The following is a 26,751-nucleotide window of genomic DNA, read 5'->3' as shown; positions in this document are numbered from 1 at the left end:
TCAGAGTTGGGGGTCTGGGGAGATTACGGACCTCCACCTCTTGGCGCGCCCCCAGCACAGCCGGGGCCCAGGGCAACCTCCTTCGTCCAGGGGCGGGGCGCGCCAGGCGGCCACGCGCGGGGGCGGTGGAGGGGGCGTGTCCCGCGGGCGCGCGCGGGAGGCGGAGGGGGCGTGTCCCGGGAGTGGCGGCGGCGGCGGCGGCGCGGGCCGGGTGCGCGTTGCAGCCTTCTGTGCTGGAATGTGCGGCTCCCGAGAGCTCACGGCGCAGGAGCAGAGCAAGCGCCGCCGAGGTCCGGGGCCCCAGGCGGCGGCGGCGGCGGCGGCGGCCGGGACGGCAGGGCGAGAGCCGGAGGCCTGAACACTCTCTGCAGCCCCACTCCTGGGTCTTCGCGGGCCTCGACTGCCCCAGCGTCTAACTTTTCCGCCCTCTCCCTCCCCTCCCCCGAAACTCCAGCAACAAAGAAAAGTAGTCCGAGAAGGAGCGGCGACGCGGGTCGTCGCCCCTCCTCGCCCAGGAAGGACGGTAAGCGTGGCGCGGTCTGGGAGACGGTCGGGTGGGGGCGGCGGGCCGGCCGGGCGGTCGTGGCGGCGGTGGCCGCGGGAGGGGGAGGGCGCGGAAGGACGCGGAGCGAGGCGCTGTCCAGGGCTGATTTGCAGATACTGTGGCTCCGGCGGTGGCGGCCGCGTCGGGCGGGGACTGGCGGCTGAACGGGATCGGGTTACACCGTCGCGGTCCGGGGGCTGGGCCGGGGGCGTTGGTGGGGAGCGGCGCGGCGCCGGGACCCCCTCCCCAGTTGAGGCCGGGCCGCCGCCTCCGCGCGGGCCCGGGCGTCCCTGGGAGTCTTGTCCTGAGGCCAGGAGCGGAGCTGCTTGGGGCCCTAGTTCTGAAACTTCCTCTCGTGCTCCTGCTCCAGGTCCCGCCGCAGCTCCTTGCCTGCCGGCGGTCCTCCCGCCCCCTCCCTCTGCGGCCTCTCCCTTTCGCCGGAAGGCGCCGTTGAGTGCGGCCGGGAGGGTTGAGTCAGCCTGGGGCTCGGGTGGTTCTGCCAATGGGGCTGGACAGCGATTTCTGCGATCGGGTAGCCCCGCCGCCGGGGCCCTCTGCGTGGGGCCACCTATCCGCCGCCGTCGGCGGGGCCGGGGCGCGCGTCCCGCGGGTCGCCGTGGGGGAGTGAACCCGCAAACTTCCGGGGCGCGGGGGGCCCCCTCCGGCGCTCGGGGCCCGGCGCCTCGGGAGGGCGCTCGCGGCGGCTCCTCGGCCCCCTGCGGAGGGCGAGTCTGGGGCCGGCGAGCAGCCGGGACGGCGGCGACGCGGTAACTTTCCTCCCTCTTCCCGGACTCGGGCGCGCGGGCCAGGAGGGGGCAGCCTGGTCTGGGGAAGACTTGACCTGGCCCAGCGGCACCCCGAGTTTGCCCGTCTTGGAGTCTTTAGTGTTGGGGAGCCCGGGGAAAGGTTCAGGACGAGTGTGGCGGCAACTGGTGTGTCAGTGGTGCAGTGAGCGGGCCGAGCTGAGAGGAAGCGAGAGCTCCCGAGTTTGCAAAGAGCTGCTTTGTGTTTGGTACGTATTTTGAGAAAATGGCCGAATGCCTATTTGAGTTAGGAATGCCGCCGCCGAGGCAGGCGCTGGTGGCAGCAGCACGTAGGAATTCGCGTAGCACGTTGGGCTTTCGGACTGTGCTTGGACAGTCTTCCCGACCAACGTTAAAACCCCTTTGGGGATGGTAGTTAGAGTTTGGGAAGAATTAGAAATTACCGAGTAGTCTGGGCTGTTATGTTAAACCCTTGGACAGCGTTTGCTTTGTGTGATGGCATTTGATTCCAACTGTTGTTGGTACCTGTGACTCAACCGGTTTGTGTTTATGCACTTGGGTGAGACAGGATTACTTTTTGTATTTTGGGTTTAACATTTTTTTTAGCCTTTGCCACCTATTTTGCAGGAGAACACCTAATTTGTGAATAACACCTTTTAGATTGGAAAGTAAAGTGTGAAGACGGTTTATAAAAAGACCAACAAGTTTTCAAGGTGATCTTGTAATGGCTCCGGTAGGCAAGTGAGCCAAGTCAAGCGCAGTGCAAGAAAGTTGCTGATTGCGGAGATGACTTGATCGGCTATTTTATATGGGGATTTGAAAGTTTCTTTACTTTGATTTGTGATCTCTTAAGTACACCAAACTTCTCTTTTCACAGGAGAAAAGGTCCGTAATTTTTTTTTACTTTTTAACAGGTCGTCATCACAAAAAAAAAAAAAAAAAAGAGAAAGGGAAGAAACTAAGTGGTACTTTTATAATATAGTTGATCCTTGAACAATACATGATTGAACTCTGCGGGTCTACTTATACGTGGCTGTTTTTCAAGAAATATATTGTAATTTTTTGGAGATTTGCAATATTTTGAAAAAATTAACAGATGAACCATGTAGCCTATTAATATAAAAAAATAGGAAATAGATGTTATTAATATGTAAAATATATGTAGATACTAGTCTCTTATCATTTGCTGCCATAAAATAACAAAAATCTAATAAAAGGTTAAAATTTATCAAGACTTAACGCACACAAACTCATAACCAACCACACATGAGTGCCATTCACAGAAATGCAAACATAAAGATTCATTATTAAATCATAATTGCTTAAAATTAACTGTAGTACATACTGTACTAATGTAGTAATTTTGTGGCCACCTCTTGTTAATTTTGGTGAGCTCAAGTGTTGCAAGTATCTGCTTAAAATGCCAGGTGAGGTAATCATCTCCATGTGAGCAGTCTCTCCAGTAAATTGTGTGGCAGTAAAAAGTCACCACTCACGGTTCTCGCATATTTTTCATCCTGTTCAGTGCAATACCAGAAACCTTGAATAACATCATGGACCCCATAGTGCCACTTGTGATGCTGGAAGTGCTCCCCAGAAGCAGAGTAGAGTCAAGACCTTACAAGAAAAAGTTGAATTGTTTGATGTGTACTGGGGTAGATTGATATCCGCACTTGAGGTTGCCCGCCATTTCAAGATAAATGAATTGACCCTAAGGACCAATGGTTAAAAAAGAAAAAAAAGGAAATTTGTGAGGTCATCACTGCATCTACGCCAGCAGGCCTGAAAACCTTGCATGTTTTGGGAAATACCTTTTTATCTCAAATTAAAAATTTAGTTTTTACGTTGGTGCAGGATTGCTATAAGTAAGGCATACCTATGGACTCTAAATATGATTTGAGAAAAAGCAAAGTCATTATATGATGACTTAAAGCAAAAGGAAGGTAAAAGATCTAAAGCTGGAGAATTTTATGCCAGCAAAGGTTGTTTTGATAATTTTAGGAAGAGATTTAGCTTAAAACATGTCAAGATAACAGAAGCAGTGTCTGCCAATCAAGACGCAGCAGACAAGTTCCCAATCCACTGGTGGATCAGTGCATGGGGCCCAAGTTCGATCCCTGGTCAGGGAACTAGATCCCACATGAATGCCGCAACTAAGAGTTTGTATGCCACAACTAAGGAGCTGGAGAGCTGAAACTAAGACCTGGTGCAACCAAACAAATATTAAAAGAAAGTCGTTGATCACAACATTGTAAATCAACTATACTTCAGTTAAAAAAAAACAAACCTGTTCAGGCTGCTATTCTTTTTCCTCAATGACTTTTTTTAAATTGAAGTATAGTTGATTTACAATGTTGTATTAATTTCTGCTGTACAGCAAAGTGATTGTTATACATATATATAAATTCCTTTTTTTAATATTCTTTTTTATGGTTTATCGTAGGATATTGAATGTAGTTCTTTGTGCTATACAGTAGGACTTTGTTTATCCATTCTATATATAATAGCTTACATCTGCTAACCCCAACTTCCTACTCTATCCCTCTCCCAACCCCCCCTCCCCCTTGGCAACCACAAGTCTCAAGGTTTTTAGTGCAGACATAAGTGCCCTATAGTGGAAAAAATTGAGAGGACATTTATTAGGAAGAGGAATGAGCACCAGGATTTAAGACAGGAGGGGATAGGCTAACTCTTCTGTTTTGTGCAAATGCAGTGGGGTTTAGGATCAGGACTGCCCTTATAAAGCTGCTAACCCCCGAGCCTTGAGGGGAAAGGATAAACACCAGCCACCAGTCTTTTTTTTTAAATTTATTTATTTTATATATATTTTGACTGCGTTGGGTCTTCGTTGCTGCGTGTGGGCTATCTAGTTACAGTGAGTGGGGGCTACTCTTCGTTGCGGTGTGCGGGCTCTAGATCGCAGGCTCAGTAGTTGTGGCGCACGGGCTTAGTTGCTCTGCGGCATGTGGGATCTTCCCGGACCAGGGATTGAACCCGTGTCCCCTGTATTGGCAGGTGGATTCTTAACCACTGTGCCACCAGGGAAGTCCCCAGCTGCCAGTCTTTTGGTTGTACAACAAGAAGGCCTGGACAATGAGAACCCTTTTTCTGCATTGATTCCATTGATACTTTGTCTCTGAAGTCAGGAAATACATTGCCAGTAAGGGACTGCCTTTTAAAGTAGTTTTGATTTGGACAATACCCCTGGCCACCCAGAACCCCATGAGTTCAACATTAATGATGTTGAAGTGGTCTGCTTTCCCCCAGACAGAACTGTCTCTAATTCAGCCTCTAGATTAGGGAGTCTTTAAAGCTCATTACACGTGGTAGTCTATGGAAAGATTGGAAAGATTGTCAGTGCTGTGGAAGGGGAACCCTGATAGAACATCATGAAAGTCTGGAAGGATTACATGATTGAAGTTGGCTGTTGTTATAGGAAAAGCTGTGAAGACTATCAAGCCCCAAACAGTAAATTCCTGCTGGAGAAAACTGTGTCCAGCTGTTGTGCATGACTTACAGGATTTACAACAGAGCCAATCAAGGAAATCATGAGATTCTGGATATGGCAAAAAGAAAAAGAAAAAAGGTGGAGGGTGAAGGGTGTCAAGATAGGGACCTTGGAGAAATTCAAGAGCTAATAAACACATCAGAGGAATTAAGATGACTTGATGGAGATGAGTGCTTTGGAACCAGCGCCAGGTGATGAGGAATAAGATGCAGAAGAAGCAGTGTCAGAAACAAATTGACAATCTGACCGAAGGGTTCTGATTATTCAAGACTGTTTTTGACTCCTTTCACAGCATGGACCTTCTGTGATACAGGCACTAAAACTAAAGCAAAGCGTGGAAGGATTGGTACCACATGGAAACATTTTGGGAGAAATAAAAAAAGCAAAAAAGTCAGACAGAAAAATTAGGATGTATTTCCATCAAGTTACATGAGTGTGCCTGGCTCTCCTGCCTTACCCTTCATCTCCTTCACTTCTTCCACCCCTTAGACAGCAAGGCCAACCCCTCCTCTTCCTCCCCTCAACCTACTACTCAGTGTGAATGACAACTATTAGGATGAAGACCTTTGTGATGATCCACTTCCACTTAATGAATAGTAAATAATCGTCATACTGTACAGTTAATGAACTAATCTGTTGTGTGTTAGTGTCTTGTGAAAATCTAGTAACTTTATGGCAAGAACCCTGAGACGTTTATTGTGTCATCATCTTTATCGCCTACGGGTTCATTGTGTAGAACATGGTGTGCAAAACCTGTATTGACGTGGATAGCCTATCCTTACATTGGTATAAGGTGACTGATATTTAATATAAAATTAATTATGTGTTAGTTTTCCTACTGTTTTGTAACTTTGCTTTCAAAAATTATAGTACCAAACAGTATGCCTTTCTCTCTCCTACTTGGTCAAATTATGTATCAGCCTGTCATCTCAGGTAAGTGGCTTTTTAAAGAAAATGTGACACTTCCAATGCTGTATGATGAATATGACTGTAATACTATATGCCATAAATTTTAATAAAGATTCGTTTGCATGTACACTAGACTACCGGGATGCAATCGTGTTGATGGTATTAGGTTACCATAAAGCAATCATATTGCTGCTTCTTTGTTGTCAATGCATAAATGTTATACCTGTAAATAAGTATGAATTTCTTTTTCATATTTTCATTTTTGGTGTCTAGTGTTAGTAATGTTTAGCATCAACAGTATTTTGTATCGTATAAGACAAGATGGATGTCTTATACACATGTTGTACACAAACTTATGGTATCAATAAATACAGTACTTTAAATATATTTTCACTTATGATTTTCTTTTTTTTAGTGCTGAAAATTTTTAATATTTCTGTCATTTCACAAAACATCTTTTTTTTTTTTTTTCCAATTTATATTTTGGCCACGCTGCACAGCATGTGGGATCTCAGTTCCTCGAGCAGGGATTGAACCCACGCACCTCCGCACCCCACCATTGGAAGCGTGGAGTCCTAACCGCTGGACTGCCAGGGAAGTCCCCATTTCACAAAACATCTTTTGTTGACATACTACAAATGATACCATCCAATAATGTCCCAATACTTTCTTCCTGTGAAGATAGTTCATATATCTTTTTGACTTCTGTAATATGTGTTATTTCTGGGAGATTTTTCAGAGAAACTTTTGACCTTCTATCAGAGATATTAGGTCTTCTTGATTTATTTGTTTTTCTCCCTCTTCAGTATAAGCAGTTAGAATTGATGTGTCATTTGCCGAGGTACCAAATTTTTTCAAGGCCTCTGAAGTATTGTTATTTGGGGAAAGATTGAAAATAATTTCAGTAGATAGAGCTTTTGTCTTCATTTTTCCCAGTTTGTAGAGGTGAACTGCTTTGTTTGCTGCCACAAGTATCTGAAATGGATCGACAGTCATTGTAGGGTTTATTAACAAGCCATCAATGTCGCCTTCCATGGCCTTTATTCTCAAGCATTTTTTACATCATTAAATAACAGAAGGGTCACCCTGTGTTTGGTAAATAGGTCCAGCTGATGTGTTAACTGCATTTCATAGATAAGCAGGATTCAGCGGGCCCAGAACCCCAGGACTAGCTCCCTATTCTGCAGGCTACTTTGTCACAACTTCGGTGAGTCAACAGGCTTATCAGGATGATGTATCACTGCTAGGCTGTCAACCCTCAAAGGGAGAGACTGAGCTGATTATTGCCAGGCTGCATCCCAGGGCCAGGCCTCGGAAGGTGTTGGATAAATGAAGGTGTCAAGAATCACAGGCATCACCTGGAAAATCATGGTCATGGGTGCTGGGGTTGAGTCTCCTGTTCCCGCTCAGCCCAGCCCGGCCTGGCCCCTCTTTTGATTTTCTTTTTTTTTTTTTTTTTTTTTTTTTTTGCGGTATGTGGGCCTCTCACCATTGTGGCCCCTCGTGCAGCGGAGCTGTGCAGGCCCAGCGGCCATGGCTCACAGGCCCAGCCACTCCGGGGCACGAACCCGCGTCCCCTGCATCGGCAGGCGGACTCTCAACCACTGCGCCACCAGGGAAGCCCCTGATTTTCTTAATAACATTTTCTTTTCTCAGCTCACTTAATTGTAAGAATACAGTATGTAAGAATACAGTATATATAATACATGTAACATGCACAGTATGTGTTAATCTACTCTTTATGTTATCGGTAAACTTCTGGTCAACAGTAGGCTGTTGGTAGTTAAGTTTTTGTGGAGTCAAAAGTTATACTCAGGTTTAAGACTACACCAGGGAGTTAGTGCCCCTAGCCCCTTGTTCAAGGGTCAACTGTAGTTTATTCTTTTGGAGGTAGTTGAGTTCATATGAGATTTAATCCACTGGCCAATTATTCCAGGCTTCTGCTTTCCAGACTATACTTAATAAGTAAGTGCACAGTTGGCTTTTGAATTTTTCCCCTTTCTGATTCAGACCAGTAAGCTGTTGAAGCAGGAGATGGGAGGACAGCATGTTTGGAATTTATGTATGGAATTCATGTATGGAATATAAAATATAATTTTAATTAACACTAAAAATGAAGGTTACTTATATTTTTCTACCAGAGAAATTAAAAGTGCTTGAGGGAAGGCACACTAGTGGTAAACCTAGTTGATGGATGAGTTGTGTCAAACGCTTGATAGAATTTTTTGTAGGGGGTCATAGAAATATTTTTGATGACTGCAGTAAAGAGAATTTGGAATTACAAAAATATTGTAAAGGCTTATTTTCAGTAGTTAATGAGGCTGATTGAGTTTAAAGATTATATGGGAAAATGTATTTTTTTTAAGTTACGGAGAATTACAGTGATGTTATGGTTTTAGACCAGTAAAAGTTGTGTTTAAAGTGGTGCTTTCGTGTTATTTGTTTTGTTTTGAATGCAGAACACCGTTATGGCCACCCAGGTAATGGGGCAGTCTTCCGGAGGAGGAGGTCTGTTCACCGGCAGTGGCACCATGGGCATGGCCTTGCCTAACGACATGTATGACTTGCCTGATCTCTCCAGAGCTGAACTGGCTGCGCCTCAGCTCATCATGTTGGCAAATGTGGCCTTAACGGGGGAAGTAAACGGCGGCTGCTGTGATTACCTGGTTGGCGAAGAAAGACAGATGGCAGAATTGATGCCTGTTGGGGATAACAACTTTTCAGATAGTGATGGAGAAGGACTTGAGGAGTCTCCTGAGGTCAAAGGCGAGCCCAGTGCGCTGGAAAACATGGAACTGGAGAGTTTGGAACTCAGTGTTGTGCAACCGCGGCCTGTGTTTGAGGTGTCAGCTGCCTCAGAACCGTACAGCGCAAATAAAGATCTTCCTCGGGAAACACCTGTAGCAGAGGACAAATGCAAGAACTTGAAGACCAAGCCCTTTCGCTGTAAACCATGCCAGTATGAAGCAGAATCTGAAGAACAGTTTGTGCATCACATCCGAGTTCATAGTGCCAAGAAATTTTTTGTGGAGGAAAGTGCAGAGAAGCAAGCCAAAGCCAGGGAATGCGGCTCTTCCACTGGGGAAGAGGGAGATTTCTCCAAGGGCCCCATTCGCTGTGACCGCTGCGGCTACAATACCAATCGCTATGATCACTATACTGCTCACCTGAAACACCACACCCGAGCCGGGGACAATGAGCGAGTCTACAAGTGCATCATTTGCACGTACACCACAGTAAGCGAATATCACTGGAGGAAACACTTGAGAAACCATTTTCCAAGGAAAGTATACACATGTGGAAAATGCAACTATTTTTCAGACAGAAAAAACAATTATGTTCAGCATGTTCGAACTCATACAGGTAAGAGGACCTTTCTTGTTTATAAGTGTACACTACCCCCCAAATGAAACACTTTAAAAATGAAAACTTTCAAACATCTCAGAAGTAAAGAGGATGCCCCACTGCACCCATGGGTCCCCATCAGCTATACTGAAGAGTTATTAATATTCTGTCATATTTGGCAATTCAATTTTTTAAATAACAGCTTTATTGAGATGTACTCCAATGTAATGTAATGTAAGACATTTTTAGATGTAAGACATTTTTAGATGTAAGACATTTTTAGATTCTAAAAATGTAAGACATTTTTAGAATTAAAAGAAAATGGAAAGAACTGGAAAAATTTCAGTTTTGTATATTTCCAATTTTTTATGTATACTTTATGTATACTTTTTTTTTTTAAGTAGGATCTCTACTTTTTGCCATTTAATTTTTTTTTCTTACAGTGGTTTATTTTCACTTAATTACAGTCCAGGTGACTAATTTTAGTAGCTGTATTTTATATATTTCATCATTCATTACTTTTTCTCCACATTAAAGTTGATATTTCCACAATAAGGTTATGACTTACATAGCTAACATTGGTTGTACATATCTCATTTCACATTTTAGTGTTAGACTTATTTGGACTTAATACATTTTAAAAAAAAATTATTTATTTACCTTATTTTTGGCTGTGTTGGGTCTTAGTTGCAGCATGTGGGATCTTTCGTTGCCACGCGTGGGCTTCTCTCTAGTTGTGGTGCAGGGGTCCAGAGCACGTGGGCTCTGCATTTGTGGTACACGGGCTCATTAGTTGGTGGAGCTCAGGCTCAGTTGCCCAGTGGTATGTGGGATCTTAGTTCCCGGACCAGGGATCGAACCCATGTCCCCTGCATTGGAAGGTGGATTCTTAACCACTGGACCACCAGGTAAGTCCCTGTCTTAATACTTTTTAAAAGCTTTTCCCCCCAGTATTACCTAATTTGTGGTTTTTTAAAAGAAAAAAATTTCAAAACAGGTTGTTGGTGTATAAACAGAAGGATAGTATTTTGATTATGTAAATTCTGAGAGTATCAGTGGTATTAAATGCATGGTTCTGAAGTTGTATTTATGGAAAAATTCAGCTAGTGCTGAAGAGCAGAGATAAGAAATGATCATCAACAGGAATCGCTTGTTTCTTATTTCTCACTTAGGTAGCCTGCTTTTCAAGTTCACTTAGTGGGTCTCTTATGTTCCTGTATTGAGGGCTCAGTGTTAGGTGCTTTCTTCTACTCTCTGCTAATCTTCAGAACAATTTACTAAGGAAAACAGGGTAAGTGTTTACTGAAAGCCTAAAGTGATGTGCTCAGGGTCACATACAACTAAGATTCAAAGTTCCAAATCTCATTTCTACAGGTAGTTATAATGGTAGGGGACTGAGGATTTTCATTTGAGTCTTCAGTCAAAAGATTTTTCAGTTTGTAGTCTCGATATTTAACCAGTTCACAAATTCTACTTTTTTTAAAATCAATTTTTATTGGAGTACACAAATTCTACTTTAAAAGATGACATTAAAAAAAAAAAGATGACAGTTTTGCCTATATGTATGACTGAAAAATTACTAGTGTTTCTAGGGTATTTATGCCTTTTTTGGTGAGTTGCACAGATAGAAGCAATCTATTTTGTTATGAAGAATTTTAAAGTAAATTGTCCTTAGTGGATTCTTCATGTTAATCTGTAAGGGTATTAAATTTTTCTTCCATTAACTTATTTATGTATTCACTGGCTGCATTGGGTCTTTGTTGCTGCACGTGGGCTTTCTCTAGTTGCGGTGAGTGGGGGCTACTCTGTGTTGCAGTGTGCAGGCTTCTCATTGCGATGGCTTCTCTTCTGGAGCACGGTCTCTAGGCACCTGGGCTTCACTAGTTGCAGCATGTGGGCTCAGTAGTTGTGGCATGCAGGCTCTAGGGTACATGGGCTTCAGTAGTTGTGGCATGTGGGCTGTAGAGTGCAGGCTCAGTAATTGTGGCACAGGGGCGTAGTTAGTTGCTCTGCGGCACGTGAGATCTTCCCAGACCAGGGATAGAACCCATGTCCCCTGCATTGGCAGGCGGATTCTTAACCACTGTGCCACCAGGGAAGTCCGTATGTATCTTCCTTACAGAAATACATTCAACATTTTTTAAGCTGTTTTAAAATTATTCTAGGTCAAAGTAGGCATTTTGTTGCTATAATGTATTTACAGCTAATCTATAGCTACTGGCTAATAACAGCTGAATAGTTACTAGGAACACATTTCACAGTCATCAACACATTCTGTTTGTTTACTTATTTATGGTTGTATTGGTTCTTTGTTGCTGCTCGCTATCTTTCTCTAGTTGCAATGAATGGGGGCTACTCTTCATTGCGGTGCGCAGGCTTCTCATTGCAGTGGCTTCTCTTATTGTGGAGCACGGGCTCTAGGCGCACGAGCTTCAGTAGCTGTGGCTTGCGGGCTCTAGAGCACAGGCTCAGTAGTTGTGGTGCATGGGCTTCGTTGCTTCACGGCATGTGGAATCTTCCCGGACCAGGGCTTGAACCCATGTCCCCTGCGTTGGCAGGCGGATTCTTAACCACTGCGCCACCAGGGAAGTCCCATCATCAACACATTCTCTTTTTTCTTTCTTTTTTTTTTTGTACTCGTCTTTTCCTTATCCCATTTTTTTAGACACATCTATTACTGTAACTTATAGTGTAGACAAAATAATGACTGATGGTTATTGAGGGCTTTTATGTGCCAGGCACCACGTCAAATGCTCTGGATATATTATCTTGATTTAAATTCTCACAATTCTAGGAAGTGAAGGTACTATTACTTTTACAGATGAGGAAGCTTGCCTGAGGTCATAATTATTACCTTGTGGTTAAAGAATATATGAAAACAAATTAGCAAGCTGGTTTTTTGATATGTTTTGTGGTTGACAACGTGTTTCCAAAAAATACACGTTTCCTGCCTTTGAGTCTTAAATTCTTTATTAAATCACTGGCCTCTCATCTTCAGTTGCTCTCAGTCCCTGTGGCCTTATGATTATAATTTAACACTGAGCTGACTATTTTATAAAAGTTCTATCTACCACTTGAAATTTTTAGCTTACAAGAACAGCTTCCCCACTCAAAAATTATTGCTTTAAGCTAACAATTTCAAATGGTAGATTTATCATTTATAAGGATCAAAAAAATTACCTGGGCTTCCCTGGTGGCGCAGTGGTTGGGAGTCCGCCTGCCGATGCAGGGGACACGGGTTTGCGCCCCGGTCCAGGAAGATCCCACATGCCGAGGAGCAGCTAGGCCCGTGAGCCATGGCCGCTGAGCCTGCGCGTCCGGAGCCTGTGCTCCGCAACAGGAGAGGCCACAATAGTGAGAGGCCCGCGTACCGCAAAAAAAAAAAAAAAAAGTTACCTAAGTCATAGCATCAGAAAATTTGGGTAGTTTTTTTTTTTAATTTTATTGAAGTATTGTTGATTTACAATGTTGTGGATTTTTTTTAAAAGGATAATTCTAATTTTATACCTGATCTAAGATACTTTTTCAGTTCTTAATATTTAATGTAATAACATGTAGCATTACTGTGAAAATTAAAAGGGCTGTGAGAATTCAGAAAGCTAATGGTATTTTTTGTCAGCAAAGCTAAAATAATGTAGTTAGTTGTATTCTGAATAATCTTTCTAATACATGATAAAAATCGATCATTTTGCCAGGAACAGGAAAAAAGAAATCCTTGTTAAAAAGTGCTCAATACTGAATGATGTGTATGCATTATTTTATCATATTTGAACACTAATCATTATATTTTTGTAGGAGAACGTCCATATAAATGTGAACTTTGTCCTTACTCAAGTTCTCAGAAGACTCATTTAACCAGACATATGCGTACTCATTCAGGTTGGTAAGAAATGGGAACGTTTCTATCATCTTTGGTAAACTACCATTATAAGAAAGTTCTTCTAGACTTGGAACTGGTTCCTTATTTATAGTTCATTTATGATATAATTTTGAAATTAGAGTTAAAAATTTGTGGTCTACTAGTGTGGAGCTGTATTTAAATGTAGATTCCTAACCAGGGAGTCTGTAGGTGGAATGTCCAAAACTAAATGTAAATGTATGTGTGTACTTTTTCTGGGAGGAGTGTCCTTAATTTTCATCAGACCTTCATCAAGTTCCATGATGTAATAAAAGTTGAACTGCTATCATAGACCAAGGCTGGTTTATCCTTTTTGAGCAACCTCTGCCTTCTTATACTCCTTCCCGACTCTCCCTCTGCATCCCCAACAGAGTATAACACCAAGTTTCATAGTGTGTGGTTGCCAGGTTCCAGGGGTTCCTTATTAGCTACCTGCTCAGGTCCTGAAATTTGGCTTTATTCTCTTGACAATTGATAGGGCATCTGAGGACTGATTTATAAAAGCCAAACTTTAAAGAATGATAAATAATCCAGGATCCCATTTTATTCACCTATAATAGATAAAATGCAGGGCTATAACAAGTGGGAGATTTATATCCCCTCTAGTGACTGAAATTATCATGATCACCACCAGAATTGGTTCCCATTATCAAAATATGTAGGTAAATGGCAAAGTTAAAAAGTCGAAATATGTAGGTAGATGGCAAAGTTAAAAAGCATAGTGGTCTGAATGGATAATTATTTCATTTTGGCCACACTGACCCTGGGTGAACAGTCACATCTGATCAGAGTACTCTCTTCCTAAATTTAGAATATATACCCCTGTGGGGGAGGTATGCTAAAATCTTGCTGTTTACCAAAGTGTATGTAGACCCAACTCCCTTAAGTTAACAATTACCAATTACCTTAGGTTAACAGTTTGTGCTGTCTAATTGGATAGCCACTAGCCACATGTGAAATGTGGCCGGTTTGAATTGAGATGTATAAAATAACACACCTGAATTTAAACAGTATGAAGAAAATTATGTAAAATATCTATTTTTTAATATTACACGTTGGCATGATACTGAATATATTAGGTTAAATAAGTAGTAAAGTTAACGTTACCTCTTTTTTACTTTTGTAATGTGACTGCTACACAATTTAAAGTTACCTGTGTTGCTTGCATTTTACTTCTATTGGGTATTGCTGTTTTAAGTCAGTGATTGAGTAAGACTTGATTATAGTATGAATTCTAATTTGAGCAACTGTGAGGGCTCACAGCATGCTTACTGGCTCAACTTGACCTTACATGCTTGTCAAGTTTTATACTTTGAATGTTCCTTCTCAATCTCCTAAACTATTGAGTCACTTAACCAGAAACCTGTTTTTAGTATTACTATTGGGTGCTTCCTGGTTTCATTTTCTGTGGGTAATATGGTTGCTTTATTGAGGGTAGGCCATCATATCCTACTGATACTTGTGCTCTAGCCCTTAAATAAAATATTTAAGAGCTTTTCATGAGTTGGATCATTTCCGTTTTCATAACTGTCTCATTGAGTAAGTTCTGTTATTGTCCCCATTTTACAAATGGGGAAACTAAGGCCTTGGAGAAATATGGCCATTTTTCCTCTGGAATGTCCCCTCTTCTGGATTTGTGTTAATTTGCTTTCTCACGGTATCATTTAGTTTTTCCTCTGTCCCTGTGCCTTCTATAACTTGTACACTGGAAATTAAATCTAGATGCTTGAATTGTAGATAATAATGTGTCTCACTTGAAGTCATATCTGGTTGACCTAATATTAGTGTCACTGGATCAGGATGACAACACACTTGTATTTTTTTCATTGAATCGATAATACTTTTGTCACTGTATAAATTTTTATCTATGGTGTTTTACACCAGACAATAATGATTGCCTTAATGATTTTGCATTGGTTACTGTTATCTTTTGTCTGCTATATTTTAAAGGTGATTTTTAGTAGTTGCTGTTATAGTACAGCAAGTATTTAAAAAGTGTCATAATAATGAGTAGCAGTTACTATTTATTGTATGCATGCTGGGTACTGAAAAATTGGAATTTGTTATCTATAATCTTAGTACCTCTAGAATACTTAAATCCCAGTTTATAGATTAGGACACTGGCTTAGAGAAGATAAGTGTTTTATCTAAGGTTAATTGTCATTCTTCCAATTTAGAAGAGCTCGAGTTTGGCCTCGACTCCCCCACCCTCATTTTCAGTCATCAGTAGTGTTTAAAGAATATTATGGCTCAGAAAATGGCTCAAGAAACTACAGCATAGCACAGAGTATGGAGAGAGCAGAGCCATTGTCTTTTATTGTATGCCAATAATTTGTGAGTCACAAACAGGAAACAAACATGGTTAGTTTGTTTTGTGTATAAGTGTGCTGAATTATTTCCAGCCGATCCTATGTTTTAGTACTTCTCTTAGAAGTTGCTGATAATAACACTTGCAAATTAAGTGAGGCTAAGTGTGGTCAAATTGGGTAGGTAGTCTTTCTGACTGGGTTGCATGGAGTGAATATCTTAGATGCTTTCTCTGTGGTCTTGAGTCTGATCTTTATAGGTCATCTTGGGCATTCACTTCCTTGTTCATGTGAATGTATTTTAGGGAAGAGAAGTGTATGCTCAGTCTCTTATTTCTGGAAGAGACTAGGCTCTGCTGAGTTGGTACATTTTAGCTAAAATGACAAATTGGTTTATAAAGCAAAACCACATTGGTTATTTCCTTGGAGCACTTCCATTAGGGTAGGTCTTCTGAGGCTAAAGTAAGAAGGGATCAGAGTATTGGTTTGGTGAAATATACAGACACACTAACCTAATCTGGTGTTATTCTGCGTTTTATTGGTGTTTGTAACTAATGGTTTTGAAGTATCCTCACTTGGGTAGTCTAGAGATCCTGACATAATCCACAGCTCTCCATTTCCTATTCTGAGTGGATATGCTGCCATTTCATCCTGGAGGAAATACATCCAGTTTATGATGTTTTTGTAGATATCACACTGGATAGTTCTCCCTTCCTGCCAGCATAGGAGTTCATTTTGATTATTTTCCCATTATGAGTATAATGGATGTTTGTTAAAGGAAACTAACAACTTGCCAAGTTCTACCTCCATCAACTACTCTTTAAGATGGAAAAATATTTTTTTTCAGCAAAAATTATTTTCCTTTCACCAAGTATTTGAAACATGTTATGGTTTGAGAGTCTTTTTGTGAATTTTAGAATAATTTAAAAAATAGTATTAAGGTTTAATTAATACACATGAAAATGCACACATCTTAGGTATACAGGTCAGTGACCTTATGTATGTTTTCTCTTGTTTGACTACCATCTAGGTGAAGACATGAAATGTTTTACCACCCTCAGAAAAGTTCCCTCCTTACCCTTTCTAGTCAATACTCCCATAGTCTCCCCTCAACTGATACTCTGACTTAAATGTAACATCCTTCTGTAAAATATTTTTGAGATTCATTCCATGCTGCATTATCAGAACTTTGTGTTTATTGCTGAGTAATATCCCCCTATTACTCTTTAATTAAAAGTTCCCTTGTTACTCTTTCTGGGCTCTTCTTGGTAAGAATGTGTAAAGCTTGTAAAACTCCCTTTTTGAATTTCCCTTATCTCTGTAAATTAATTTAGGAAGAATAAAATAGACATCTGACACATTTATAAAGATCAAAAACAGGTAAATATTACTGTTGGTTCAGGGCAAAAGAATTTTCATTCAGCTAGGTATTAATAAACTAAACTTGATGAATAGATCTTTCAATACAAGAAAGAGGTTAACGGCAACAAAGCAAAAATGTGGGTAGGGTGAATGAAGCAACTAAGTGATGCCACCACTGTTTAAAGAGAGTCCTACGAACTCCCATTCCCTGACCATTTCACAGATGGAGGTTTGCACCTTGCTTGATGCTGGTTGTGTAAATACCCTCATTCATTAGGACTTAAAAATGACCATTTTCATTTAAATTATTTTATGAGCACAAATACTTTCCTAAAGAGATCAGCTCCATTCATCAGCTCTTTGTTTACTGAGAGGTAGGGTTTATATGGTAAGGCAGGATAAACACGTGAAATCTTCCTTTTTGTTTACCCATTCTAAAACTTACCAGCCATTCCAAAAGTGGTGCATTACAGGTAATGTGTATTGACTGCTTGGCTATCTATCCTTTGCTAAGAGCTCTATGTGGATTAGATTATTTACAGCTCACAACACTTAAGAATATTTTACAGATGAGGAAATTGAGCCTTACAGAGTTTTCAGTACCTTGCTCAAGACTTCACAGTAATTTGCAGAGCCCATATTTGATCCCCCCAGGTATTCTTACTGTAGAACAAATTCTTAACTGTTATGTCACATATCTTTTCCCCATTCTGTGTCTGTATATGTTAAGTAAATGTTTGTCTCCTTTGAAGTCATTCAATGGAGAGGACAAGATAGGGCCAGGTGTAGACTAATGCAGCATGTTGTTAGAAACCTCCATTTATGAATCTGTTAGTGGACTAATGTGGAGAAGAGTTGTCCAGTTAGCTACGTTTACAATCTGACATACGCAGATAAGTTTTTGTTTTTGTGATCAAGTATTCTATCATCAGACATTTTTTAATCATGTAAAGCTTGCCATCTATATGGTTTTACTTCATGTCTGAGTAGTTTTGCTTTATGAAAAAAATTAAATAAGATTTGATGTGAATTTGAGAATGTTTGAGAGATGAATTTTCATAAATGTCAATTTCCATTTTTCTGCTATGCATTCCATTGGACCAGTGGGGTATGGATACCATTTGGTAATATTTGCTAGAGTGTGATCTAGATGGGTATGTATTCAGGTAGAATGAGTTAATCTTAATGCCTTTTAATTTGGGGGTTGGGGGTGGGCTTCTGGTCTTGTATGTACCTGTGATTATGACTTTTTGTGCTTATTTTATATACCATATATATTTGTATGCCCCTTTTCGTTTACTTAGTTTCTTTGCCCATTCTTTAGAAGAAGGTGAGAGAAAATCAAGAAAAGATTTCTGACTTGTTTTATTTTTGCTGTGGAATAGCAACTCTGGCAGTGGAAAAGTTTGCTGAGTGAAACTTGACTCAGCTCTTGCCACGATGGACAAAAGGGTTAAATTTAAAGAAAAAGCCTTTTGTTCCCTGAGGCCAAGAATTGTTTTAAAACTTTCACATGGAAGGTCTGGGAGTGTAGCCTATAGTGTTTTTGAAGTCTCAAGGTTTATCTGAAATGTATGGGAATTTTATGTTCTACTCCATTATACATTTGCTTTAACTAAACATGAAAACTTTAAAATTACCTTCTTTTTTAGTGCCCTTGTCCCAAAATTAACATCAAGAGCGCAAGTCACTTTGCCAGTAATTGTTGTGTACTTCTTTTTTTTTTTTTTTTTTTGTGGCCACGCCACTCAGCATGCAGGATCTTCCCTGACCAGGGATCGAACCCATGCCCCCTGCATTGGGAGTGCGGAGTCTTAACCACTGGAATGGTAGGGAAGTCCTGTTGTGTACTTCTTGATGAATCTGTATTTGATGAACTTTTTAGAAGATGATGATTAACTGAGATGATTATTCCTCCATTTGATATGAGAATCTATGTCAAGGGATAGAGAAAAGATATACAAATAAATATGGTAAATATGAGTTGCATGATAAAGTCTTCAAGAAATAGTTTCTGTCAGTTTTTTTTGTTTTTTGTTTTTCAATATATATCCAATTCCTTTTAAGTATGCTTGAGTAAATCTTGAATTCATTTCTTAATGTATGCCTTCTGCAACGTCTCTTGCTTACCTTCAGGTGAGAAGCCATTTAAGTGTGACCAGTGCAGTTACGTGGCCTCTAATCAACATGAAGTAACCCGTCACGCAAGACAGGTTCACAATGGGCCTAAACCTCTTAACTGCCCACACTGTGACTACAAAACAGCAGATAGAAGTAACTTCAAAAAACACGTGGAGCTACATGTTAATCCACGGCAGTTCAACTGCCCTGTATGCGACTACGCAGCTTCCAAGAAGTGTAATCTGCAGTATCATTTCAAGTCTAAGCATCCTACTTGTCCTAATAAGACCATGGATGTCTCAAAAGTGAAGCTAAAGAAAACCAAAAAGCGAGAGGCTGACTTGCCTGATAACAAAATCACCAATGAGAAAACAGAAACAGAGCAGACAAAAATGAAGGGGGATGTGACTGGGAAGAAAAACGAGAGGTCTGTAAAAGTGGAGAAAAAAGATAATGTTTCAAAAGAGAAAAAGCCTTGTAGTAATGCCTCAAGCCAAGTGACTACCAGAACTCGCAAATCGGCACTGGAAGCTAAAGAGATGGATGTGCACCCAGGAAATAATGCAGAAAAAAGCTGTAAAAGCAAGAAAAGCAAAAGGAAGACAGAAGCTGAAGCCCGTTCCTTACAAGAACCTGTGAATGATGAGGAACCTGTGACAAAAAAGAAAAAGAAGGCAGAAAGCAAATCCAGAAATAGTCAGGAAGTGCCGAAGGGTGACAGCAAAGTAGAGGAGAATAAAAAGCAAAGTATTTGCATGAAAAACAGTGGAAAGAAGAAAACTCTGAGAAGTAAATCATGTAAAAAAAGCGGCAAGCCTGCTCAGAGGAGGGCCACTCAGATAGAGCCTCCTCCTCCCATGGAGTCTGCTGAGGGGGGGCCTGTTCAGACGGAGCCTCCTCCCGCTGCCCCCCCATCTCCTCCCCCTCCCCTTGCCCCCGAGCGGCATGCTGAGGTCGAGGTTGTTCAGGCGGAGCCGCCGCCTCCTCCTCCCCTTCCCCCCCCCATCTCCTCCTCCACCTCTTCCCCCCGGGGGGCATGCTGAGGTCGAGGTTGTTCAGAAGGGGCCTGTTCATGCGGAGCCTCCTCCTCCCGTGGAGCCGATCCCCAAAAGGTCTCCTCACAAAGATAATGGCAAGGAAAAGTCCAACATGCAGAGTGAAATGGCGCAGAAGGAGCAAGTCCTTATTGAAGTTGGCTTAGTGCCTGTTAAAGACAGGCAGCTTCTAAAGGAAAGTGCCGGTGCACAGGATCTCTTACCACCATTACCACCTCTGCCAAAGGAAGACTTAAAAGAGGAAGAGTCAGAAGACCAAAAATTAGTCCCTGCAGGCGAAGGACATAAAGAAGCTCCTCTTCAAAAAGTGGAAGCAGAAGAGGCAGATAAGAGTCTAGCTGGTCTTGCTGCTGTTACCAAGGCATCTGCCAGTATTTCATCCTCTGAACAAAACTTGACTATGCCAGAGGGTGAAACTTCAGATGGTAAACGTCAGGCTGACGCTATGCTTTGTGAAATGAAGATGGATGCTGATGAGAAGAAAACAGAGAATCCCCCCGGCAGAGACTCGGTGGTTGAAGAACCAGCTTCACCGCCACTTCTTCCTCTACCGCTAGAAAAATGTGAAGCAGTGTCCACAGCTACTGTGGCATCACCTCCTGTCACCGTGGCAGTAAATGAGTCTCAGGAAATGGATGAAGACGAAGGCATCCACAGTCATGATGGAAGTGACCTAAGTGACAACATGTCAGAGGACAGTGATGACTCTGGATTGAATGGGGCTCGGCCAGTTCCACAAGAGACTAGTAGAAAAAATGGAAAGGAAGCCTTGGCAGTCAAAGTGGCCGAGGGAGATTTTGTTTGTATCTTCTGTGATCGTTCTTTTAGAAAGGAAAAAGATTACAGCAAACACCTCAATCGCCATTTGGTTAATGTATACTTCCTTGAAGAGGCAGCTCAAGGGCAGGAGTAAATAAACTTTGGGCAAGGCTTCAGTTCTTAGTTTGTAAGGTCTGTGACATTTTGTATTCATTTGTAGTAGTAGACAGCCTTTTGTTTTTAAAAAATTGCTTTAATTAGTATCCAGTCTTGATTTTTAAGTGGCATTCTTTTCTTTAGGAATCCGTGTACCTAATGATGTACAAATTTTAGCAAATCCAAGGGAGTTAGTGTAATAAACCAGCTAAATCTATTAGCTTTTGCTTTTAATTGAACCAAGAGGGCCAAGGTGGTATTAGAGCATTCTATCGATTTGTTCAACTATAACTATTGAGTTTTTTCCCCATGTCTACTCCTGTTTCACTTTAGTTTATTCTTAGTTCCTTGTTTAGCTCTGTAAAAATTGGCATACTTAAATAGCAACTTACTTGAAGAATTTGCCTGCTTTATATAAAGTTAGCACTTTAAAATTGTTTTAGAGATGAAAAGAGACATTTAAATTGAAGAGAAGGTCTGCCAACAATGGACAGTATATCAGCCCAGATATTTACTTCCTGAGTTTTGATCAATACGTATTTCTTATTTGTGTATATGTTAATCGTCATAAAAACATTGATTTTGGTGTGTTTTTTTATTTCGGTGCTTTAATAGCTTAAGATGTTGCACATTTTTTGTTTTTTTTTTTAATCTATGCAGTTACATTTTTTTCTAGAACTAGCATTTTTGTTGAACAGTAACACTTTATACATATATTTGCATTTTATTTTTTCCTCTTTGGAGGGATGCTTTTAATCTTGTTTGCAAAAGGGCAGTTTTCTTTTTTCCTTTGCTGCAATTGTCGTTTTTGCAGAATATTAGTGTGTGCAAATTTCTGAGCAAATGAAACATGCAGGTTAAATTCATTGATTTTGATATTCATATCTATGCCAGAATCTGCATTTCATATAAGTTATTTATTTTAAATACGTATAATGAATTCATAGCTCTCAGTTTGAACTTTACAATAAATAAGCCACTAGGTCTATACTGAATGGATTTTTTTTTTTTTCTGAATGGATTTTTATCTCAAATACCAACCATAAGTAAACTTTTGGCCTGTCTTAGTACATCTACTTCCTAAATGTACAGTGTTAAATCGTATCTTAGAGGGAAACCTCTTTCATAGATGGTTGGTGTTTTTATGTCTACTCCGCTGAATAAAGAACTGTAATTTTTATTTGGAAACTGCAAATCTGGAATTAGGAGGCATAATTTACTCCTTCAAGTTATACAGAATATCAGTTTGTGAGATTCCAAAGCCATAGCGATTTTACAGAAAACCTATGATGAGAAAGGTAGTATGAGTGCTGGTAGACCAGCTGCTACTTCCTGTGAATACAGTGAAAAAGGCTGGTGAAAGTTAAATTCAGTCCAGATTTAAAAAATCACACTTTCTCAGGGATCTCCACCAACTAGTGGGTGTCCTAGCTGTTCCTGTGACTGCCTTTTTCTACAGGTGAGGACTCAAATGAGCTGAAGCTATTCTCGTGTTCCTGTGGGGCACTTTGTATGGAAGAGTATGTACTTCCAAACTTTGTTGGTAGGTTCTTTGGCCAGTCACCAAAGAATATGAAAGAATCCAGTAAAGGATTTTTCTTGTTGACAGCAGTTATTCATTGTAGTCCAATAAAGTATGATCCCCATAGGGAACCCTGAACAATTCCAGTTCTCCCATGTTCTATTCTGAAATAACCACTTTATATTTCATTGATTTTCTTTTGTCTGATGACCTCTGAAGCAGGTTTCAGAGTTTGGCAATGCAACAGGAAAGATTAGGAAAAGTATTGAAGTATGGGTGGAAAACTTGTTAAAATTCTGAGAGTGAAGTCCAAGTTAAAAGACATTTGAACTTGGAATTGACTGGGAGGCCAAAGATTTAAAGAAGCAGAAGATTCTCTCAAGACATGAGGAGTAAGTTGTGTTACTGGTGTGTGTTTTGTGTGCACGTTGGGGATTTGTAAATGATGTTGAATTCTAAGCTCCGACAATCATTGTCAATGGAAGATTAAGCTGCAAATATTTATGTTTTAAAACTTAAATTATAAGGCTAGTTAAATCTTTCTAACAACTATTTTTTAATATTCATGGGTACATTTTATATAAGTTACCTTTTACAGTATACATGAAAAGATTCATGTTAAGTACAAATTACAGATTGGGAATCAGTTTTGGGAAGAGGTTTTGTGGATTCTTTTGATACTTCAAAAGAAAAAAATCTGACTTCTGGGGAATTGGACTAATTTTCCTATCTAGATTTTAAGACTAGAATGCCAAAAACAAAAATGTGAAGGAAATTAAAACTCCTTATTATGAAAGTGATCTGTGAAAACATTGTTACTGGAAATTGAATGAACTTGAGGCCTTTCTTCCAGAAAACAAGGACTTGATTGTCAGGCCTATATTAGGTTCTGAACCTTAATGCCATGTATTTGTTCTTATTAAAAATTGTTTCAATGAAAAGTGCATTAGTAATAAGAACTTCTGGTCTAGTTGGGAGTTCTTCCATTTGAAAAATGTGATATTTGCATGGAACTGTTTGAATCTTTTTATTTTCTCAGTATACCCTCCACTGAATAGGATTGAAGCTAGAATTTTCCCTTTTGATAAAGGAATGAAAAGTGAACATGTTATTTGTAGATTGATGTTTAGTACTAGAGCAAAAGTTGAAATATTAGAATATAAGCCTAATCCTTGGTAGTCTTATAAAAATATATCTTTTAACTATCTTCTGAACCTATATTCACATTGGTTTTCAAGGTATTTTAAGTTATATTTTCTTCCTCTTTTCAGAGCTGCTTCTGTGGGGCTGCCTTTTTTTCTTTTTTAAAGTTAAATTGAGGTGTCATTCACAAAGGGCTGCATTTTTTGTTAAGGTTTCTTATGACTATGGCTGGGTGTTTTACTCTGGTCTCCCAAGAAGGGCCATTTTATCTTTGTCATGACTTTAGATTCCCTCTAGAGTCACTTCTAAAGTCATGTGGTCTTTAACTTTGGGAACTATTTCTCATCTGAGTGCTAATTCAGATTTAAGCTTGAGTCATCGCCTATCACCCCATGAATGTTGACAGTGGAAGGAATACCTTTCCTGTAGTTTCAGTTCTAGACTGAAAACCTGGGGGAAGAAACTTCATTTTCTTTTTTGCACAAATCAGAAAAACAGCTACTGTGCAGTTTCCTTGTTGACCTCAGCAGATGAACTGGACTGGTAGTGTTAATTCAGATTTAAGAAATTATCTGAATCTTGATTTGAGTAAACTTGTGATCTGCATGCAATATTAACTAGATTGGATTGCTTTTATATTTTTACACGTACACATAGGCTCTCCCTACCCTCATCAACATCCATTAGTTATCGAACTTTGTGAACTGGCATTGAAACATTACAACAATGTTTTGTTGCACCAATTTTATAAACTTTTACAGTGCAATACGTGTTATTTTTCAGAGACAAACCAAAGTTTAATTTCTCAAGGTTCATGCTGTTTGCTTTAGCAGCATTTGATGGTGGATCTTTTATATACATTTGTAATAGATGGAAAAATAAACCAGATTGCAAATGCTTTTTCTTTCTTTTTTAAAGCAAACCATGTACCAAGTTTTTTGGTCCAAATTGTGTAGGATAAGTTAAATTGCATTCTAATAACCAATATGAGTGTATTTCTGTAAGTATAGTTATGTTGAAATAAAGTTTTAAAAAGCATTTTATGCCTTTGTTTATTATTGGTACATCAAGTATCAAGGAAGTCAATTTATTTGGCTGGAATTGCAAGTGTATTAATTTTCAAAATCTTTTACCCCAGATAACCCATGGTAGGTAGAAAGGTTGTGGCAGATGTTTTTGTTTGAGTTAACAATCCCAGTGGGTAGTAGTCTAAAGCCCATCTTTCTATAATTTGCTTTTTGGGAGGCAGAGCTGAAGGTTGGGAAAAAACAACCTGCAGACAGTTTATAGGAGATTTTACGTAGTAATTCCTTCCCAACTACAGGTCCCTTTAACAGTTTTAATGTACACGTCCGTTCTCAGTTGCAGGCCTGGTATTAGTAAATTTTGACTCATAATTGGAAAAAGATGCACTGAAGAGAAAATAAAATGAGTTTACATTGAATGTTCACTGAAAGCCCGGGCACTATTTTAAGGATTTTACTGTATTCAGTGGAAGTCTGAGAAGAATATGAAACCCATGAAAAAGTGATAAGCCACATTCTAGTAAGGTTCTCTTTCCTTTGTTAGTTCACATAAACAGTGGTGCTGTATGTTGAAGGCTTAGGTGTTTTTGTGGACTTTAGGGAAAAGGGAAAGTGATGCAAAGCATCAAAACACCTGGATTGCATCCTGTCCTGATGCAGCAAGTGACCTGGAAGCTGTCAGGAAAGGATAGATATTTCTTGTTGAACCGATGAGTGTGATTCACTCTCTTGCCCCTGTTGCTTCCGCCTCTTGCAAGAGTCCTTATCATGAACAAAGCAAAATGAGTTTCCAAGCATTTGTTTTATTGGCATGGTAGAATCAGTGATGAGGAGCTGTAAGTTTCTGCCTAATGCAAGGATATATGGGAAATTTATCATGAATATATAAATGTTACTGATGTGTGACTTGGTTTGTTATTTTAAGGAATGAAAGAATTGTTATTAGTGTGCTTCTCCAGTCCCTTGCTACTCCTTTCTCAGAGGCTCACCCTGTTATGATTTTTATATGTATCATCCGTTTACACTTAACTTTTGGCCATCCTTTCTTTGTATTCTGCCCATGGTCTCAGTCAGGGCTTAACACTAGTTTGTAGGTAGAGTTAACGGTACAGTAGTATGATCTCTAGGGTACGTTACAGCTCTCATCCTCAGCTCCATAAAGGCAGGTTGGTGAAGCTGCTAAAGCAACGTGCTAATGTTTGGTAATCAGGGAAGGTTTGTGGTACGAAATTGCCTTTTTAAAGGATTTCGATGTTTGCTGTATGAGGTGCTCTGTGGCCCTTGCAATTAGAGCTGGGTTCACAATGGGCCTCTCTTCCTTACTACTATAACTGGGCAAATCATTTTTAACTTTATTAAACCTCTTTCTTCATCCAGAAAATGGGGGCATATGGTACTTCTGTCCATAGAGTGGCTTTGAGTGTTAAATGCTTATTGAGCATTTAGCCTAGTGCTTGGCATGTAGTTTTAATATTAAGACATTTTCCACTAGATAACAGAGTAAGTAAGTATCCTTAAATATATAGTGTGCTTCCTGTATTTGACATTATTAAATTGTATAATCCACCTGCTTGTCTTCATGTCTTGCAAAATAGTGGATTTTTAATGTTATATGTGGGCTTTTGTGTCCACTACTTTACTCAACTATATTGTAATCTCCATTAACAGTCAGAATGCTTTTGTGTTCACTGCTTTCCTCAAGCACCTAAAACAGTATCTGGCCCGTGGAAAGGCAAATAGTTTTTAATTGCCCAGGCCAAGAATAATTATGTGCGTGGTGTCTTGGTGTGTGTGTGTTTCCTTGATTTCAACTAATAATACAATGGTAGTGGTAATTTTAAGATTTTGATAATGCAGAAATCTCTGTTCATTAGAGTAGGATTTTTTTTCTGGGTGCATTAACAAGTCAAGGAGAGTTGACCTGAGTAGCAGGAAATAGTAAGTTTTGAGAAAGAGACTTAGTGAAGAAACTTTATTTTGGGACTTCCCTGGTGGTCCAGTGGTTAAGACTCTGTGCTCCCAATGCAGGGGGCTCAGATTTGATCCCTGGTCAGGGCACTAGATCCCACATGCTGCAATGAAGATCCCGTGTGCTGCAGCTAAGACCCAGCGCAGCCAGATAAATAAGTTAAAAAAAGAAACTTTATTTTGAGAAAGGTTCAGACTTACAGATATGTTACAGAAATGGTACCCTGAATTCTTGTGTACCTCTTATTATTTTTTAAATTTTTAATTTAATTTTATTTATTTGGTAGTGCCAGGTCTTAGTTGCAGCATGTGTGCTCCTTAGTTGCGGCTCGCCGGCTCCTTAGTTGTGGCATGCGAACTCTTAGT

The 26,751-nt window shown here is 40.3% G+C and overlaps 2 protein-coding genes and 1 pseudogene across 2 annotated transcripts; 1 reads left to right on the top strand and 2 right to left on the bottom strand.

Moving 5' to 3' along the window:
* LOC114902409 (translation initiation factor IF-2-like) lies at positions 1-2,872 on the bottom strand. The gene is made up of 2 exons (XM_029234705.1): positions 2,805-2,872; positions 1-1,423 (listed from the first exon to the last, which is right to left on the bottom strand). Exons 1-2 carry the CDS (start codon positions 2,870-2,872, stop codon positions 1-3), a joined length of 1,491 nt encoding a protein of 496 aa, XP_029090538.1.
* On the top strand, positions 269-24,424 carry LOC114902761 (RE1-silencing transcription factor-like). Its single transcript, XM_029235323.1, is given in 5 exon segments — positions 269-523; positions 8,185-9,088; positions 12,866-12,949; positions 18,773-19,760; positions 19,762-24,424. Coding segments are annotated over 4 exon segments (2,931 nt in total). The 5' UTR covers positions 269-523; positions 8,185-8,193; the 3' UTR covers positions 20,726-24,424.
* On the bottom strand, positions 6,273-7,148 carry LOC114902762 (annotated as a pseudogene).
* Positions 24,425-26,751: the final 2,327 nt, after the last annotated feature.

The sequence above is a fragment of the Monodon monoceros genome, unplaced genomic scaffold (assembly GCF_005190385.1).
Source record: "Monodon monoceros isolate NGI ecotype Baffin Bay Population unplaced genomic scaffold, NGI_Narwhal_1 Super_Scaffold_20, whole genome shotgun sequence".
In the NCBI taxonomy this organism is placed as follows: Eukaryota; Metazoa; Chordata; class Mammalia; order Artiodactyla; family Monodontidae; genus Monodon; species Monodon monoceros.
Note: the sequence above shows the minus strand (reverse complement) of the source record. Positions and strands in the feature narration are given on the sequence as shown.

Excerpts from the sequence above, each read along its gene's own strand:
- LOC114902409 (XM_029234705.1), bottom strand. The coding sequence starts at position 2,872 with ATGGGGTCCATGATGTTATTCAAGGTTTCTGGTATTGCACTGAACAGG. Across the intron at positions 1,424-2,804 it reads ATGAAAAATATGCGAGAACC|ACTCCAAGACGGGCAAACTC; the intron begins GTGAGTGGTGAC and ends CCAACACTAAAG.